The 16,964-nt window shown below is 41.4% G+C and overlaps 1 protein-coding gene across 1 annotated transcript; it reads left to right on the top strand.

The window, feature by feature from the left end:
- Positions 1–1,049: 1,049 nt before the first annotated feature.
- chmp2ba (charged multivesicular body protein 2Ba) lies at positions 1,050–16,491 on the top strand. The gene is made up of 6 exons (XM_084083778.1): positions 1,050–1,253; positions 5,456–5,547; positions 9,198–9,392; positions 12,104–12,206; positions 12,366–12,472; positions 15,193–16,491. The coding sequence occupies exons 1-6, from the start codon at positions 1,220–1,222 to the stop codon at positions 15,310–15,312; spliced, it is 651 nt and encodes a 216-aa protein (XP_083939904.1). The 5' UTR covers positions 1,050–1,219; the 3' UTR covers positions 15,313–16,491.
- The last annotated feature ends 473 nt before the right edge of the window (positions 16,492–16,964 follow it).

The raw sequence follows: 16,964 nt of genomic DNA, 5'->3' as shown, positions 1-16,964 counted from the left end.
AGTGGGGGGAAAGGGAGGCATTTTCACCGAATTGAGTTGGTTATGGTTCAAGTGTTCGCACCCCTCTTGAAGTGGCTCTCAGCATCAATATGGGGCAGAAGAAAAAAAATCTATGAATATGATACTGACAACGTGTCGAGGCACTGACCTCTTGGGATAGACGGCAGCCGACTACAAAAACCGAGGGAGAGAAAATGAGAAAAGAAAAGAATTTATGACAGAATGTAAAGCCGCGGGGGCCTAATTTTATGGGCAGTAACTCCCTCTGTGGATAGCTTTATGATACTTTACATTCTCATAGGATCTTGTCAACACTCTCAGTCATATTACTGTAGCTGCCAGAGCCACAGATGTATCAGACTATATACACAGATGTCCAATGGATAAGAGAGGTAGGAGAGACAGGGAGACAGGGAGACAGAGAGACAGAGAGACAGAGAGACAGGGAGACAGGGAGACAGAGAGACAGAGGGACAGAGAGAGGGACAGAGAGAGGGACAGAGAGAGGGACAGAGAGGGACAGAGAGAAAGAGACAGAGAGAGACACAGAGAGAGAGAGAGAGAGAGAGAGAGAGAGAGAGAGAGAGAGAGAGAGAGAGAGAGAGACAGACAGACAGACAGACAGACAGACAGACAGACAGACAGACAGACAGACAGACAGACAGACAGACAGACAGATGGAGAGACAATTGGCACAGAAAGACAGAAGGGAAGAAGAAAGATTTAACATTCGGTCAAGTTCTCAGAGCCAAAGCAAGGAGCAATTCTATGCCATTCTATCAGTGCCACTTAATTTTATGTAGTTTTCATTCATTTATTTAGTTATAACAGAAACGAGACCAAATGATACATATATGTTTGGCTGTGCTGCTGCTCAGTGCTCCTTCTGACGGCTGTTCTGTTCTTGCCCTTATTATAATCTGCGAGCAGCAGAGACGGGACACTGCACCCCAGTGCCTCACGGAGGTCTGCTGAAGAACTGCAGGATGCGGTGACGTCAGAGCGGCAGCAGTGAGTCAGGGGAAGTCATGTGAAACAGTGGAGGAGGAACTGAACACACACTGACAACCAGGAAACCAATAACACACTAATGTGAAGAAGAGCACGGCGGTCAGAGCCGTTATTATTATTAGGACTATTAAGTTTATTTAGTGTAATATACAGTATTAGTTAGATCGTTTTTGAATTTATTCTTGTTTAGAAACGTTTTATTACCGCCATGGCGTCTCTGTTCAAGAAGAAGACGGTCGACGGTAAGTTTGTGAGCAACAAAGCTAGCTAACTTGTTTTTAGCACCGGCTGTGTGTCAAACATCCAGTTCTACCTGTTTGTTTCTCTGTTCAGTTTGAAAAACGCAAATCATGCGTTGTCGTCTGTTAAAATGCCACCACTGTGAGCTTCGTAAAGATAGCCATACAGTCAAAATAGCTTACTTGTTGAAAAATAAACGTGGTTATTTTTGGTAGTTTGCTGGATTATACAGTGAATAGAATAGATATGCCAAAATTAATCTTCTTATCATGTAACATAGTGTAAATGTTAGGTAGGAAGTAGGAAGAGGCTGTACAGTAGTTACAGTATAGCAAAGCTACTGTATATCTTGGAACCTTTACCACCCCCATGAATATTATGAACATTATACTATAATTAGTTGTTCTAAAGGGAATATGAAAATGTACAGTTACAGTAATTTGAATTTAAACCAATTTAAACTTAATGAGTTTAACATAAAAGGAAGAAATACGAACAGAACAGGAAAAACTGGACTTTTTGTCCACACTGGCAAGTGGCTGATAAATTGCAGACTTTTCCAGCCACTTATTGCACTGTTGCTAACATAATAGAATACAATGACAGAACGTTTGAACCTTTTTGATTGATTGAATACTGTATTAACAGTTTGCAAAATAGTATAGAGGTACAATAATTATACAATATAATGCTAAAAGGAAGGATAACACAAACAGTCCTAAGGGCTTGTGTTTCCAGTGTTGTCCTGTGTTTTCAATTCATCGAGAAGACAGTGACAACATAATCTCTCAAGACAGATTTTAGATTTGCATGCAATATGTGTTTGTGTGTGTGTGTGTGTGTGTGTGTGTGTGTGTGTGTGTGTGTGTGTGTGTGTGTGTGTGTGTGTGGATTCTCAGACGGCGTGGCTGTTTGGGGAGTGTGGGGTAGACAAACTTTACCAGCTACTGTCAGAACCTGAGAATTTGGCTGGTGAATTTCCACCCTGGATGTATATACTGTAGTTATGAAGAGAAAATGAAGATATATGACAACAGCTTAGGCATTAAGAGATATCATTATTAATTTCTAAACAAAGAAATTAACTAATTTCTTAACAAACTGACTACCATTGTCCATACATCCCTATGACATTCTCCACTTATCTCCTTGCTCGCCGAGCACATTGATATCTTATAGCTTAACATTCCTTAGGTTTTACTAGGGATGCAACAGCCGAACTAATGGATTTAAAGGAGTAGTTCACCCAAAAAATGACTTATTTTCCATCAATTGCACACTTTTAGTTTTTGTGGCATTCCTAAGCCAATAATTTGATGACCGTCTCCTACCGGCTAATGTATCCGGTAGGAGACACAAAGTAGATTATTTGTGTCTCCTACCGGATACACACCCGGTCATCAAATTATTGGCTTAGGAATGCCACAAAAACAAAAATAAATCCATGAATTCAAGGCTTCATGGGGTGTGCAATTGATAGAAAATAAGTCATTTTGTGGGTGAACTCCTCCTTTAATCGAAAAGAAAATTCATAATTGATTTAAATACAAATAATCATTATGAAAATCATCAATTTTGTCTTTCACAATTTTTTAATAATAATTAAAATAGTAGATCTACAAGCCGTGTTGTGATCTACTGGTTATGATAAAAAAAAACATGTGTGTGTGTGTGTGTGTGTGTGTGTGTGTGTGTGTGTGTGTGTCTTTCTGTCTTAAAAATAACTGAATTTAAAAAAGTACTGCAGTAAAAGAAAAAAAATAGACTGAATATGCTAATATTGCCCCGAATAATGTACAGTCCCGTCAAAATTCTCTTACAAGCCTGTTAATAAAACAATTTCTATATTTCTCTCCAGGCTAGGTCTTCAACCTTACAAGGTCGAAAGGCATAATAAGACTATCTGTTATTAAAATGAACTATGGATCAATTATTCTGTCTCAAACACTCATTAGGTCAACATTAGGGACGAGATTAAAAGACCGATGTCAGATTTAAAATATTTTTGCCCCCGGATCCAAAGTTCTATGAATGGATAATATCAAGTCCAGTGGCTCTCATCCTTCAGCTATGTATCGGTGAAACCAAATCTGTCAAGGTTTTACCCAAATGCATATTCTGCCTCGTCCCCCCTCCCCATCATCAAACCCATCTCCATACTGGATTCACTTAGGGCTGAACAGGCAGACAGGTACTTACTTGTGAGTTGTTACCTTTTAACTCTGAGCGAAGTTGTTCACAGTTAATGTCCAGTTATTCCTCACTCCTCTTTTTTTGCTCTCCGGGCGTAGCGCGGCAGGGGTTGCCCAGGTTGGGTGTGGTGTGTGTGTGTGTGTGGTGTAATCCGGTTGGCGTCGTTTGGCGTGCGGCTTCTGAGATCACACGCGTATTTGTAGGATAGTATCCCTCCCACTTCGAGACGTGGTCGGCACGTCACCTTGTGCGTTGTGCGTGCATATGCACGCACGTTTCGCTATCACAAGTGTCTCGACTCCCAAGACTCTTTGGAGTTTGGCCGAGTTTGATACAACACACACAGAATGGATTTCTTTCACAGTTTAGTAGTTATTTATAGTATAGTTTTTATTTATAGTTTTCTTCATTTCTAATTATTACAGGAGCTCATCATCATGGGAATAATGTTAGTGCAGGTTGTGTCTGTTGCACAGCAGTTCATTCACTTTTCAATAGTTTTACATGTAGTTTTATGCACTGTTTTCCCCTCATTGTGACCTTATTTGCTGCCAATTCATAATATTTACTGCCAATCATGGTTCTTTAAATTTAATTAGCAATTGGACTTTTTTATTCCCCCCCCCCTTTTACCTCCAAGAGAATATCTTGACCTTTTCTAGTTTGTTTGATGCAGCTAAATTTAACTTCTTTAGGGCTGTGTTTTGCAAGGTCTGACTGGGAACTCAATTCACAGCTTTTAGGGAGTCTGAGTGGGGGTTAGTCGGTAATATCAGTGTATGGTAATATGTCTGCTGTGGTGCTTTCTATTGCCACTGTTGAGCTCCTGAGGGTGTGTGAAGGGTGGGGCTGGGGCTATGGCACCACTCCTACAACTTAGATGTGACACACTTCGAATAGGGTATGCGTGCGTGCGTGTGTCTGTGCGACTGATTTCTTGGGTATCTGCTCATAAACCACGGTTGAATGTGTGACTTTGGGACATGCATTATCTCAAGTCTCATGTCCATTTATTACACCCACACCCATGTATTAGTTTGTATGCTAAATGTACCATGGAAAAGGACTGGGTTATGCCTCCTTTTTTAATCAAATATCTTTTTTTTGTTTGCAAAATGTTTTAGGCATTAGTAGTAATATTGTCTGCAGTCACACGTTTTTAACGTGCTGCTGCTGGACGCTCTCTTGTAAAAGAGATTTTTATTTTAAAAGATTTTTTTTTTGAAGAAGCTGGATTCTATGTGTGGGTTGTTCAATTGTAATGAATGAATATCAGTGGGAGTTGTGTAAGTGCTTTAACAGCCACCAGCATCCTCAATGTCTTCTCACTGTGCAGCAGCAGATGATTCCATGGTATTCATTCAACACACACACCCACCCACACCACAATTGCACGCATACAGCCGCGTTGACTAATAGGCTGTGAATAGATGGTTTTAGATTCCACTGCAGCAGTGTGAATGAGGAATGCTGTGCTGCCACTCTTTGTCTGATACAGTTCATTTATCCCTGTGTGTGAAACTGAAAAATATGTTTTTTGACATGGTTGAGTGAGGATTTGACTGTGTAGTTGAACTGTTCTCTCCTCATACAGCCGTTAAAGAGCTCAAATTTGGGCAGGGTGGCTAAGCAGGTGGCACAGTGTGGAGTGGACTGGAGTGCTGTGTGGCTGGTTGCTTTAGTTTAACGGGACTATTCATAGACTTCTGTAACTGGTGCCATACATGTTAATGTGGAAAATGTTAGCTTACTGTAGCTAATAGCTGCTGTAAATGTCTTTGTCACATTGTGTGGTGTGCCTGTTTTTTCCATCGCATGATAGTGCCGACATCACGATATCTTCAAGCTAACAACGCCTTGTTGTGATACGATGCATTGTTAGCTTGAAGGTATGTTCTTGTATGCAGGTGGCATCGTCGTATGACTGTTTAAATTGAGTTTAAGACTGTAAAAAGTTGTGAGCGGATTTATTTTCTCTGTTTTGATTGTGTTTTCTTGTTCTCTGTGGAAGACATTATCAAGGAGCAGTCGAAGGAGCTGCGAGGCACACAGAGACAGATCACCAGAGACAGAGCCGCACTGGAGAAACAAGAGAAACAAATGGTGAGAGAGAGACACACACACACACACACACACACACACACACACACACACACACACACACACACACACACACACACACACACACACACACACACACACACACCATAGAGTAAGTAAAGTATCTAAGTAAGTCAATTCTATACAATGGAGTGTACACTTACTGTGTAGATTTCTACATATTGCATCAATACTGTATGGATACCTATAGGCTAATGCTTCATATAGACACACACACACACACACACACACACACACACACACACACACACACACACACACACACACACACACACACACACACACACACACACACACACACACACACACACACACACACACAGAACCTTCCTGTTAATTGTGATTAAACCAGATTGGCTGGTGAATGTAAAAACAAAGGACTGGATTGGTCAAGCAGGTTAGCTTAAGGCGAGAGCGTGCGCTCTCTCTCTCTCGCACATTCATTGTAAGTGTGAGGCTGTGTGAAGGGAAGAATAGAACATTTCCCCTTGCTGAAAGATGAAAAGAAGTTCCCTGTGTTCTCCTCTCATCTCTCTGTTGTATTAAGTAAATATCACATAGTGCATAATTACCTCCCCGGGGAATCTTCTTTTTTTTTTTTTTGCTGCTCATTAATGCTTTCCGGTAATTAGTCAAGCCTTTTTTCTTTCTTTTTAAAGCTTTGTTGTTGAATAGATCCTTTTTTCTAAGAAATTTAAATTACGAATATTGCAATTTAACATAATCATGACTCTCAGCCACCCACTGTGTACTGTGTGGCCTGCACTAAAATGCACCCTGGCAAGGAAAGGCACACAGGGGACAGAGAATGTGTGACAAGCAGAGATGCCCACGAGTCTCTGAGCTCGAGTCCGAGTCGAGTCACGAGTCTCTTAAAAAAAATATATTTTTAAAAATGTATTTAATTATTTGTGTATACGATGTTGCCTATCCACATACGCAACCCGAAATGAAAAATGCACAGAATGAATGTTTATCAGAATAGTAGGCTAAATTCATTTAGGCTCCTTTCCTTTGTGTCTTAATAAGCGCAGCTCAACTGCGGTAGGCAAGGCTCACACACAGGGTTAGTCTACATATGTTTTATTAAGGAAAATGTAACGAGAACGCTCCTATACGGCCACAGAGTAGAGTAGTAGACCCGGTACACAGACCGTCACATACAGTAACATGGCTACAGCTAAAGCAATTTCTCGTTTCCAGGGGTGAGTAAACATCTCTGAAGTAGCTCCATTGCGTTTCCTCTGAAGTGACGCTGTTATGTCCAAGTAGTGTCCCCGTTCGCAAAGTGCAACTTTTTCATCATCCATCTTTGTGCAATGGTCCCGAACAGAGCTATACAACATTGTGACAACTGCCAACTTAGGCTATAATATAGAACTGTAAGTGTACATCAATCAACCCAGATACATAGCTTACGACGCGTAACGTGCGTCGCCTCCCCAAAAAAACAGACATACAAGCTATCAACGCACTGCGCCATGGCGTGTCGACAGCTTATAGATCTGTTCTTTTGGGCACATAAACAATGAGGTGCGACGGAGACAGCAGCGCAACATGAAACACCTGACGTTTAAGTAATGTACTTCCACGGATGATCCGATCATCTTATATAAAAATAATAAGCAAATGCCAAGTTAACTAAAGTTAAATAGATGATACTGAGATAAACATGTTTGTTTAATTTTGAAGTTTTTATATTGAAACATTATGAACAATGAGGCGTGACGGAGACAGCAGCTGTTGTGCTCGCCATATTTACATTGCAGAGACTGAGGCCGCACAGAGATTCCGTTGTGCAAGACAAGGAAAGGACAATGATGTTGGGCATGTCATTCATTACTGCGTCAAATAAGACATGAAATAAAGATTGTTCACAAGTCCTTGAGTCCGAGCAGAGTCTCGAGTCTTTGAGGTCCGAGTCGAGTCTCAATACGCATGTATAGCGACTCGAGTTCGACTCTTTAACTCGGAGTCCCCGTCTCCCCGTGTTTCAACATGTTCTCCTCCCCACTCTCAAGTGTTAAATACCAGACCGACAAATCAGACGTTTTGTACAGTATCTCGCAATTATGCATGAGCCGATGGGTCCCACTCCCAATTTTTGATCTACAAGCTCACGAGCTTGTGCATCTGCTATTTTTGGACGTTTTTGAAAAAATCTCTTTATTTTTAAAATGTGTGACAAATCTTCTATTCTGGGGGTCCCTGTCATAAATTATGTTCAAATGGGGGTCAAATTCATATTAATTTGGGGGTCCTTGACATGAAAACGTTGAGTTAGAACCACTGTACTAAATGATCAGTCACTTTGCAGTCTGCCAGGGCTGTAAACAAGCTGTAATAAGCTCACATCAACAGGGGTCCACATTCACAGTGTTCATAGGCTGGTGACAGCATAGGGTCAGTTATCGTGTGTGTCTCCAATGTACAGTATGCTTCTCTCGCACAAGTTTGAAATTTACAGCTGCCCCTGTTCTGCTTAGCGGGCAAACTCAGCATTAGCCTGATGCACCTGCCGTGTGTGTGTGTGTGTGTGTGTGTGTGTACACACGCGCCACATTTGTATTTTAATGAGCCTGCTCAGCCCTTAAAGTGTGGGAGTATGTACATGTATGTGGTGTGTGTGCTCAAGATGTAAACAGCAAGAGCACTTCTGCTGAGTGGAACATCAATGAGACGCTAATGACGGTTTTACCCTCTCCCAGCGCGCGCGCGCGCGCGCACACACACACACACACACACACACACACACACACACAGAGAGAGAGCACAGTGGGGGAAGGGGACTACAATTGTATGTTGTGCAGATTACAGGACATTAATACGTTATTGCTTTTTTTCAAAAGTCAACGCATGCACCTCCTGTAAGTGTTGCAGCTTAGACACACACACACACACACACACACACACACACACACACACACACACACACACACACACACACACACACACACACACACACACACCAGGTTTTTACAGCAGTGCTCAAAGGCCTAGCTCGCTTATAGTAACCTGGAGCTGCAGTCTAGTCTCAGGAGACACACACACACACACACACACACACACACACACACACACACACACACATACACTACACACAGTCCCCGTGGGCAAGCAGCGTATTTTATATGTTTACCAAAGTTAAAAGGGTATATTTATAGGTGTCTAAAGCCTAAACCCGATGACTATTTACTCTCTCCAAGTGCATAAACCCACCAGCCTCTGGGGAGCATAGTGGATAGTTGTTTGTTTATCAATCTGTCGAGAGCACATGTTATGTACCGGTATTTGTGTGTTTCTAATGACCAGTTTGTAGATATTATATTGTAAAATAATTTGGACTAATCTTCAGTGTTAATGCATCAGTTTGTAACTCTTGAGAGTATACAAATGGAACCAAAGTGTCAATTTGGTTCCATTTGTATACTCTCAGTTAAATTAACACTGAGGGCTTATTGTGTAGCAGGGATTCAGAAACCCAGGAACTCACAGCATATTGCTATTTCTCCCTCTTTCCATCCCCCTCTTCTCCCTCTCTCTCTCTCTCTGCCCATCTCTTCTCCTCCCTCATCTGTTGCCTTCCATCTCCTCCCACCGCCTCTGTCGCTCCTCGTCTCCTTCTCCTCTAGGAGGCGGAGATCAAGAAGATGGCTAAGAGTGGGAACAGGGAGGCGTGTAAGATCTTGGCCAAGCAGCTGGTCCAGCTGAGGAAGCAGAAGAACCGCACGTACGCCGTCAGCTCCAAGGTCACCTCCATGTCCACGCAGGCCAAGGTCATGAACTCCCAGATGAAGATGGCCGGAGCCATGTCCACCACCGCCAAGGTGAGCGGAGAAGGAGGGGTTCAGTGTCTATTTATTTATCAGTATTAGACGCCTAGTTCTTTAGCGTGGGGTCCGAGGATCCCCAGAGGTCCCTGACGGTGACGGGGTCCCAGGGGGTACCTAGCTAGATGATCGATGGGATCCAAATGGACCCTTACGGATTGAATGAACGGGTCCATTTGGTTCCATTTTGTACACTCTCTGACTTATATGAACACAGATGATTTTACAGTGTAGATTGGGGTCCCAGATATAAAGGTTATATCAAATTATGGCATGAAAGCAAGAGTAAAGTGTGTATAAGATTATGCAGTTTTTATATTTGAAAACGTTTTTCACAAAAAGCAAACCTAAGAAAAAATCTGCCTTTTAAGCTTAAAATAAAATCGTATTATTGTTAGGCTTAGGCTAGCTGCCAAGAAAACTTGATGTCCAATAACCCCATGGATGGTATTAGTCTGCTGTGCTTCTGAACAAATCACTGAAGCCTTTCAGCACCTTTTGAATGTTGTAGTCTGCACTGTAGTCTGTACCTATCAGATAACTCAGGTTCATTTTGACAGACTCTTATCAGTCAATTGTAATAGAGTAATGCAATTAATTTCAATAGCGCTTCACAATCACATTACATCTGCAGTATGTAACCCCTGTGAACTTGGTGGGTGCATAACCCCTTCCCCCTCTGTCATTTGACGTCTGGCGAGAGTCACTCGGTGACGTACTGGTTGGGCAGAGGCCTCTAATTAATTTAACAAAGAGGGCAATTACTATGTAGCCGTATAGAGTCCCAATTAGTCCGACTTACTCCAGTGTTAATCCAAATGATCTGTAATGGATCTGTTTACCCCTGCGTGCCTCACTGGAGGAATTCAAAAACAACTCTTAATAAGGCTGTGGTTGTCTCACATCAAAGTGTCATTGAACCCCTTCCCTCAGCAACACATCCTAATAACCCACAGTAACTGAAGGGCAGAACAGACCTACTAACCTAGTTTAAGAAATACATGTCCTACCAAACAGCAGTTTCAGATCCCCCCACCAAACACCCATCTCTATAATGACTTTAATATGTCTGGTGTCCACAAACACTTTGATAACCACGTACGACTAATAGGCAAAATAGCCGATCTACAAGCTCACAGCGAGCTGTGAGCTTGTAGATCCGCTATTGTCACTTTTTTTTTTTTTACAGATGCCAGGGTCAATGATTTATGCAAGTATTTGATGTGGGGAAGATGCCTTAGTTGTCCAATGATACTTAACGTCATATATCTGTCGTCATTTCTCCACCACTTGGTTAGAAAGGACTCCCTCTGAAAATTAATTCAGACGTAATGGTAAAATAATATTCCAAATTCTATTAGCAATTTTTAAATATGTGCGTTAGAACGCATATCAATTTAGAGAATATCGTTTCTGAAATACCGCTTGTCCATTAAATGAGATTTTGTTCAGTTTTTATTGACCTATTAAACGGTGAGAGTTGCGTGAACTAGTTTCTGTGTTTACCCACATATCAATATTTCAGTGTCACTGATGAATGTATTCATGCGGGATCTGTTGCTGGTTAAATCATGTCTTGTGGCGTCCGTTTAATGAAGCGTGGTCGAGATGGGATGGAAATGAGAAAGCAGCAATTTACAGACAAAGCTTACATCCACAGGTCATATGTAATTAGGCTTCAGGTTAATGAGCTATGAAGAGATTAAAAAAGTGTGTATGTGTGTGTGCGCATTCAACCCATATTTAGACATCCTAAAAGAAGAGCAGATCTACCAGCTTGCGACGTGTTTTAAGCTTGTAGATAGGCTAAGAGCAGCAGACCACGTACAAAGCAGTCCCCAGTCAACTAAGTTAATGAAGTACTGTATATAGGGTTTAAGTGGTTAACCACGTCATTGTAGGTGAAAACGCTTTAATTGGTTAAGCTGTTAATGTAAAATAGAGAAATCACAGTGCTCACAGCGCACACAACACTCCAGAATGAAGAGGCTTCAATTACATTTCCAGAACATAGTACAAAGAAAAGTGGAACAGGCCAGCTCACAACAATGTCCTCTTTCTCAATTTATTTTCCTCACTGGGTAGCACAACGTACACGTTTCAGCTTAGACAGCCTTCATCAGCGTGTATTGTGATGTAAAATAGTACTCGTGTTTTCAGACACACAGGTTGTCTTGAAAGAATGTTGCAGCTTGTGCTCACGTTCTTCTGTGGGTAGATTTAGTTTTCTGAGCCTTGCACAGTCTTTCTCTTACAGATGTATAGAGTTGTTGTCTAGACAGTTGTGGAACGGTTTTCTGACAGTCGATTTGTTGGAGGGGAATAGAGCTGACATGCTGCCTTACGCTCAACTGGGAAAGTAGGCCACGCTTGTGTCAGTGCCTCACTCTGTGTACCGGAAGGAAGGAGATGCATAATTTGTGTGTGCACACTTGTTTTCTTGGCTTCCTGTTTTTCCCAACACCAAGGACATTGATATTGTGCAGTATATTATAATGAGGGGAATTCAGCTGGTCTAATATGGTTTTGTGTGTGTGTGTGTGTGTGTGTGTGTGTGTGTGTGTGTGTGTGTGTGTGTGTGTGTGTGTGTGTGTGTGTGTGTGTGTGTGTGTGTGTGTGTGTGTGTGTGTGTGTGTGTGTGTGTGTGTGTGTGTGTGTGTGTGTGTGTGTGTGTGTGTGTGTGTGCGCGTGCGTGCGTGCGTGCGTAGACAATGCAGGCTGTAAATAAGAAGATGGATCCACAGAAGACCTTGAAGACCATGCAGGACTTCCAGAAGGAGAACATGAAGATGGGCATGACTGAGGAGATGAGTAAGGATGCACACACACACAGATTTGAAGGATGCTCTACCGCATTTTTTAAAAACCCAACCGCTACATCACTCCAAAGTCCAAGGTGTAACAGAAAATCAATATGTTTGCTTCACTGTTCATTGACCTCCCTCTCCATGTTCTGTCCCCTCCCTTCAGTCAACGACACTCTGGATGATATATTTGACGAGTCCGGTGACGAGGAGGAATCTCAGGACATTGTCAACCAGGTGCTGGACGAGATCGGCATCGAGGTCACAGGAAAGGTGAGAGAGATAGAGAGGACACCTCTTGGCTGCCTGGCTATTTCAACTTAAAACACTTACTACTTCCTTGCTTTGTACAGTACCTTTGTACACACAAAAGCCTGTCCCCACCTCATCCCAGTCCTATGTTCAGAACACATATTAACACCATGGCCAGTAATAGTTACATTTACACTTACATTTACGTTATTAAAAATAAACTTATGTAATTCACACTGTAACAGTGGACGTTGAAAGTTTCGAGCTACAGGGAATTCTGTCCTTACATGTATGCGCAGTAAAATCCTACTTATTCATTTAAAGTGCAATCCAAAATCTTACCCGGGATTCCAACCCCGGTCTCCTGCGTAAGAGACCAAATTTCTACCACTCTGAAGGTATCCCCCCTGCTTGATCAGGGGAGATTCTGTGCTTATGAGTTTCAGGCAGTACTACTTGTCAACCATTAGGTGTCCTACCTGACACCAGGGTCTAAATTTAAGAATGGAAACCATTGGTAACCATTAACATACCTTACAGATTGTTAAAATGTTGTTTTATTCATTTAAATAATACCCGGAATGCATGGATAAATGAACACTGAGGATTTTACTGTGTTGATTCATATTTGAACTGCTTGAAAATACTTTAGTTTCAGCTGCCTTTTAAAAAGAGCCAGAATCACTGCCACGAGGAGATAGATGAGTGATTAGCCTTCTGCATAGATCCGCTGCCACATGGTGGGACTGGCCTTCAGCTCATCTCCACATTATCAGTATGTGTGGAACAGCCACTAGCTTGTCCATCTGCTGAGCGTCTGGCTCCCCCTGGGGGTCTTCATGGGTTATTACCCCTTCATGACCACAGCTTTTCCTATAAACCAGCACACAGCGGGAAGGAGCTAATAAACTAGAAAGACAGTTCCACAGAACGATCCAACGTCTGTTAATGGGATATTTCACCCATAATAAAACGTTTGAATAATAATTTGTACCAGCCTTCGCTTCAAGAGAGATTTTCACTGTAGTCTACCATATGTTAGATATTTGCTTGCAAAGCCTTGTGCTGAGGTGAATCCTTAACAAAATGTCCAAGCTGTTGTATTGATCGTGTCAAGCCTTCATTGTGCTTTCAAGCAGCTTCTCTCAGTTTGACTGTATGCCTCCTTTGCTGTCTTTTATGTTTACGGTGTGGCGCCTAACGGGCAAACCGCCTAGAAGAGCGTTCATCCATATGTATGCGTGTCCCCAAAATGTTTGTGTCTGTCCGCTGCTAATCTCACAAACCACTAAATCAATAATTGTCACATTTTGCGAATATATATTTTTTTGTGTGAACTTCTTTTCACATTTTGTTCATTCATAATCTCAGCTCTACCGTCCTGCTGTCCTGCCATATTTGGGCAAGATTGATATATATACAAGATTGATATATATATATATATATATATATATATATATATATATATATATATATATATATATATATATATATATATATATATATATATATATATATATATATAGCAACATATTTTTTTCAGAAAACTCTTAGGATTTAGAACAGGAGTTTAGAACAGTGGTTCTCAAAAATAGCAAATGTACAAGCTCACAGTGCGTCACTTCGTGCCGCACTGCAAGCTTGTACATCTGCTATTTTTGAACATGTATGAAAAATCTTGGAAGCGTTTGAAAACTATTGAATAATTTAGAATTTTGTTTTAACACAAGTGCAAGGATCATTTCAAAGTATTAACTCTCACCTCAAATGTAGGAATGTACGAGGAACAAAGCACAGCAGAATACCTTTAAAGGGCAAGACCACTTTGGTAGAGGTTTGGGTTGTGTAGTTACCTTGCCATGATGTAACTCCAAAGGTGGACAAGAAATCAAAAATAATCGCTCCATTGATTAGAAATTGATAATTCAAAATATGCTCCTCATTGACTTACATTGTACGGTAAAACAGCTCTCAAAGTCACTCTTTTAGCACAAACAAACGCAAACAAAGTTGATTCAGACAATATAGAACATCACCAAACCCAGTACTGATTTTTTTTTAAATAAAAATGTTAACTTCCTGTTGATTTTGCTATTTTTATTAAGAAGAAAACCTGGACTGGATTTGCGGATCCGGATCCGGATCTTCAAATAGTAAAATCAGTAGGAAGTTAAATTCTTTTATTAAAAAAACAAACAGTACAGTACAAACAGTTTGGTGATGTCTATATTGTCTGAATCAGCTGTGTTTGTGTTCGTTTATGTGCTTAAAGGGTGACTTGAGAGCTGTTTTACCGTACAATGTAAGTCAGTGAGGTGCACATTTTGAATTATCAATTTCTAATCAATGGAGCAATTATTTTTGATTTCTTGTCCACCTTTGGAGTTACATCATGGCAAGGTAACTACACAACCCAAACCTCTACCAAAGTGGTCTTGCCCTTTAACGGCTCGCTTCAAGTTTAGTGTTCTCAAAAGGGATGATCCATCATCCCATTATAAAATCTGTTTCGACCAACTCTGCAGCTGAACCCCCCCCCTTCCACCACCAGCAGATTGTTTAGAAACTCTTTATTAAAAAAAAAGTCCACTTTAATATGCACTAACGGGCTCAAGATTTTGGTCCAACTGGGCTGAAAGTCTTCCAACACGCACACAGCTTTAATGTGTTTGTGTTGTTATTGTTTGGTTTTTGATGGTGCACGAGTGTTAATGGGGAGTTGTTGTCCATGTGCGTTCCAGATGGTGAGAGCCCCAGCCGCAGGAAAGAGTCTCCCCGGAGCCGCCTCCTCCTCCAAACAACAAGCCACCATCTCAGACGACGAGATCGAGAGACAGCTCCGAGCACTGGGAGTGGACTGAACACACACACACACACACACACACACACACACACACACACACACACACACACACACACACACACACACACACACACACACACACACACACACACACACACACACACACACACAGTACACGCACTTGCACACGAACGTCTCAGACATACAGATGATACACATTGTCGGCAATTGCCTTACAGTTTATAGAAGATGAATATCCGATCTATTCGTGAGAATGAAAAATAGTCACCACCTCTGTCTCTGAAAGGGCTACACTTTTGTGAGCTTTCAATTCTAAAGCTTGATTTGTACTTCATAGTACGATGATGTTGCATGCCGAATACAACCGGAAGTCGTATGATGAAGTATAAATTAGGCTTAAAGGTTCCACCTGGCGTTTCTTAAGGCCTTTAAGTGACTGAGTGTTTTAGTGGGTCAAAATGTTAACAGAAAATGTTCTGTAGTCCTGAATGGTCAGGTTGAATGTTGATGGAACCTCACAATCGTTAGCAATCTATTAGGTAGGCTGCCAGTACTAAACAAGGGTCTTTCAATGTAAAAATACATCTGGTTCACTCTGACCCGCCCAGGTTTACATCCTCTGCATGGGTTTATTTGATGCCTTTTTCATCATCCTGGGGAATAGTTACTAATCATTACTATGTTGTCATATCCTTAGGTACATCGGCATCCCCATGGTTATTGGCCATGATACGACACTCACATTGTTAACCAGAGTAGTGTCTAGCTGACTTTAACACCCCGGGGCTCAGGGTAAGGCCTTGTCCCTTTTACTTCACATAAGATGCATGAGAATCCATGGTGTGATCGTTCGCAAGCATGAGCTGGACAGCAACTAATTGGCATCACTGCTGCTGTTGTGATACTGTCCAGTTTGTGCAATGAAGCACTAATTAATACTAATTAAAAACGTTTTGACTGGCATATCAAAGAATTTTGAATGGACGTTTTAATGCTACTGAATATGTACGATTTAGATAATCCAGTTTTTTTTTAAAGGTTTTGTTTTGGTTGAGCTTTGCATTCTATTTATCTCGTGCGAGACGTGGCACTGACCTCTCAGCTGCTGTGCAGTTACCCTTGTTGTTTTTTGGCTGCCTCACACACACACACACACACACACACACACACACACACACACACACACACACACACACACACACACACACACACACACACACACACACACACACACACACACTACGGTTAACGTTCTGATGGAAGTGTGCATACTGATATGACACTGTGACCCAGGCAATGTTCGCTGTCATCCAGAGCTGCGCTGAAACTTCTGTAGCATCATCTCTCAATGTCAATATGAGCTTTGAGTTATATGGAGACGATACCAACGCGCGCCTGCTCATATTAGATGCAATCCTCGTCTTCCTCAAGCTCTGGGATTTTATTTCCATATTTATTGCCATTGCCAAAACAAATAGAGAAAAGTATAGGACTGTCTTTTCTCTGATATATACAATGCATATACTGTATATGTTTATGCATCACAAATGATACCTTCTTTGTCTATTTTCTTTTATGGTCGTGACTGGAAATGCTGGTTTATGCAATTTGGGTCTTGGTTTTAGTGCAATTGTCCAGTTGGGAAATGAAGATGGTTTCCATACTTAAAAATGTAATGTATGTATACTT

The sequence above is a fragment of the Gymnoscopelus microlampas genome, assembly GCF_963454915.1.
Source record: "Gymnoscopelus microlampas genome assembly, chromosome: 17".
NCBI lineage: Eukaryota > Metazoa > Chordata > Actinopteri > Myctophiformes > Myctophidae > Gymnoscopelus > Gymnoscopelus microlampas.
This window is presented reverse-complemented; position numbering and strand designations above follow the sequence as displayed.

Excerpts from the sequence above, each read along its gene's own strand:
- chmp2ba (XM_084083778.1), top strand. The coding sequence starts at position 1,220 with ATGGCGTCTCTGTTCAAGAAGAAGACGGTCGACG. Across the intron at positions 9,393-12,103 it reads CCATGTCCACCACCGCCAAG|ACAATGCAGGCTGTAAATAA; the intron begins GTGAGCGGAGAA and ends GTGCGTGCGTAG. Across the intron at positions 12,207-12,365 it reads GGGCATGACTGAGGAGATGA|TCAACGACACTCTGGATGAT; the intron begins GTAAGGATGCAC and ends CCCTCCCTTCAG.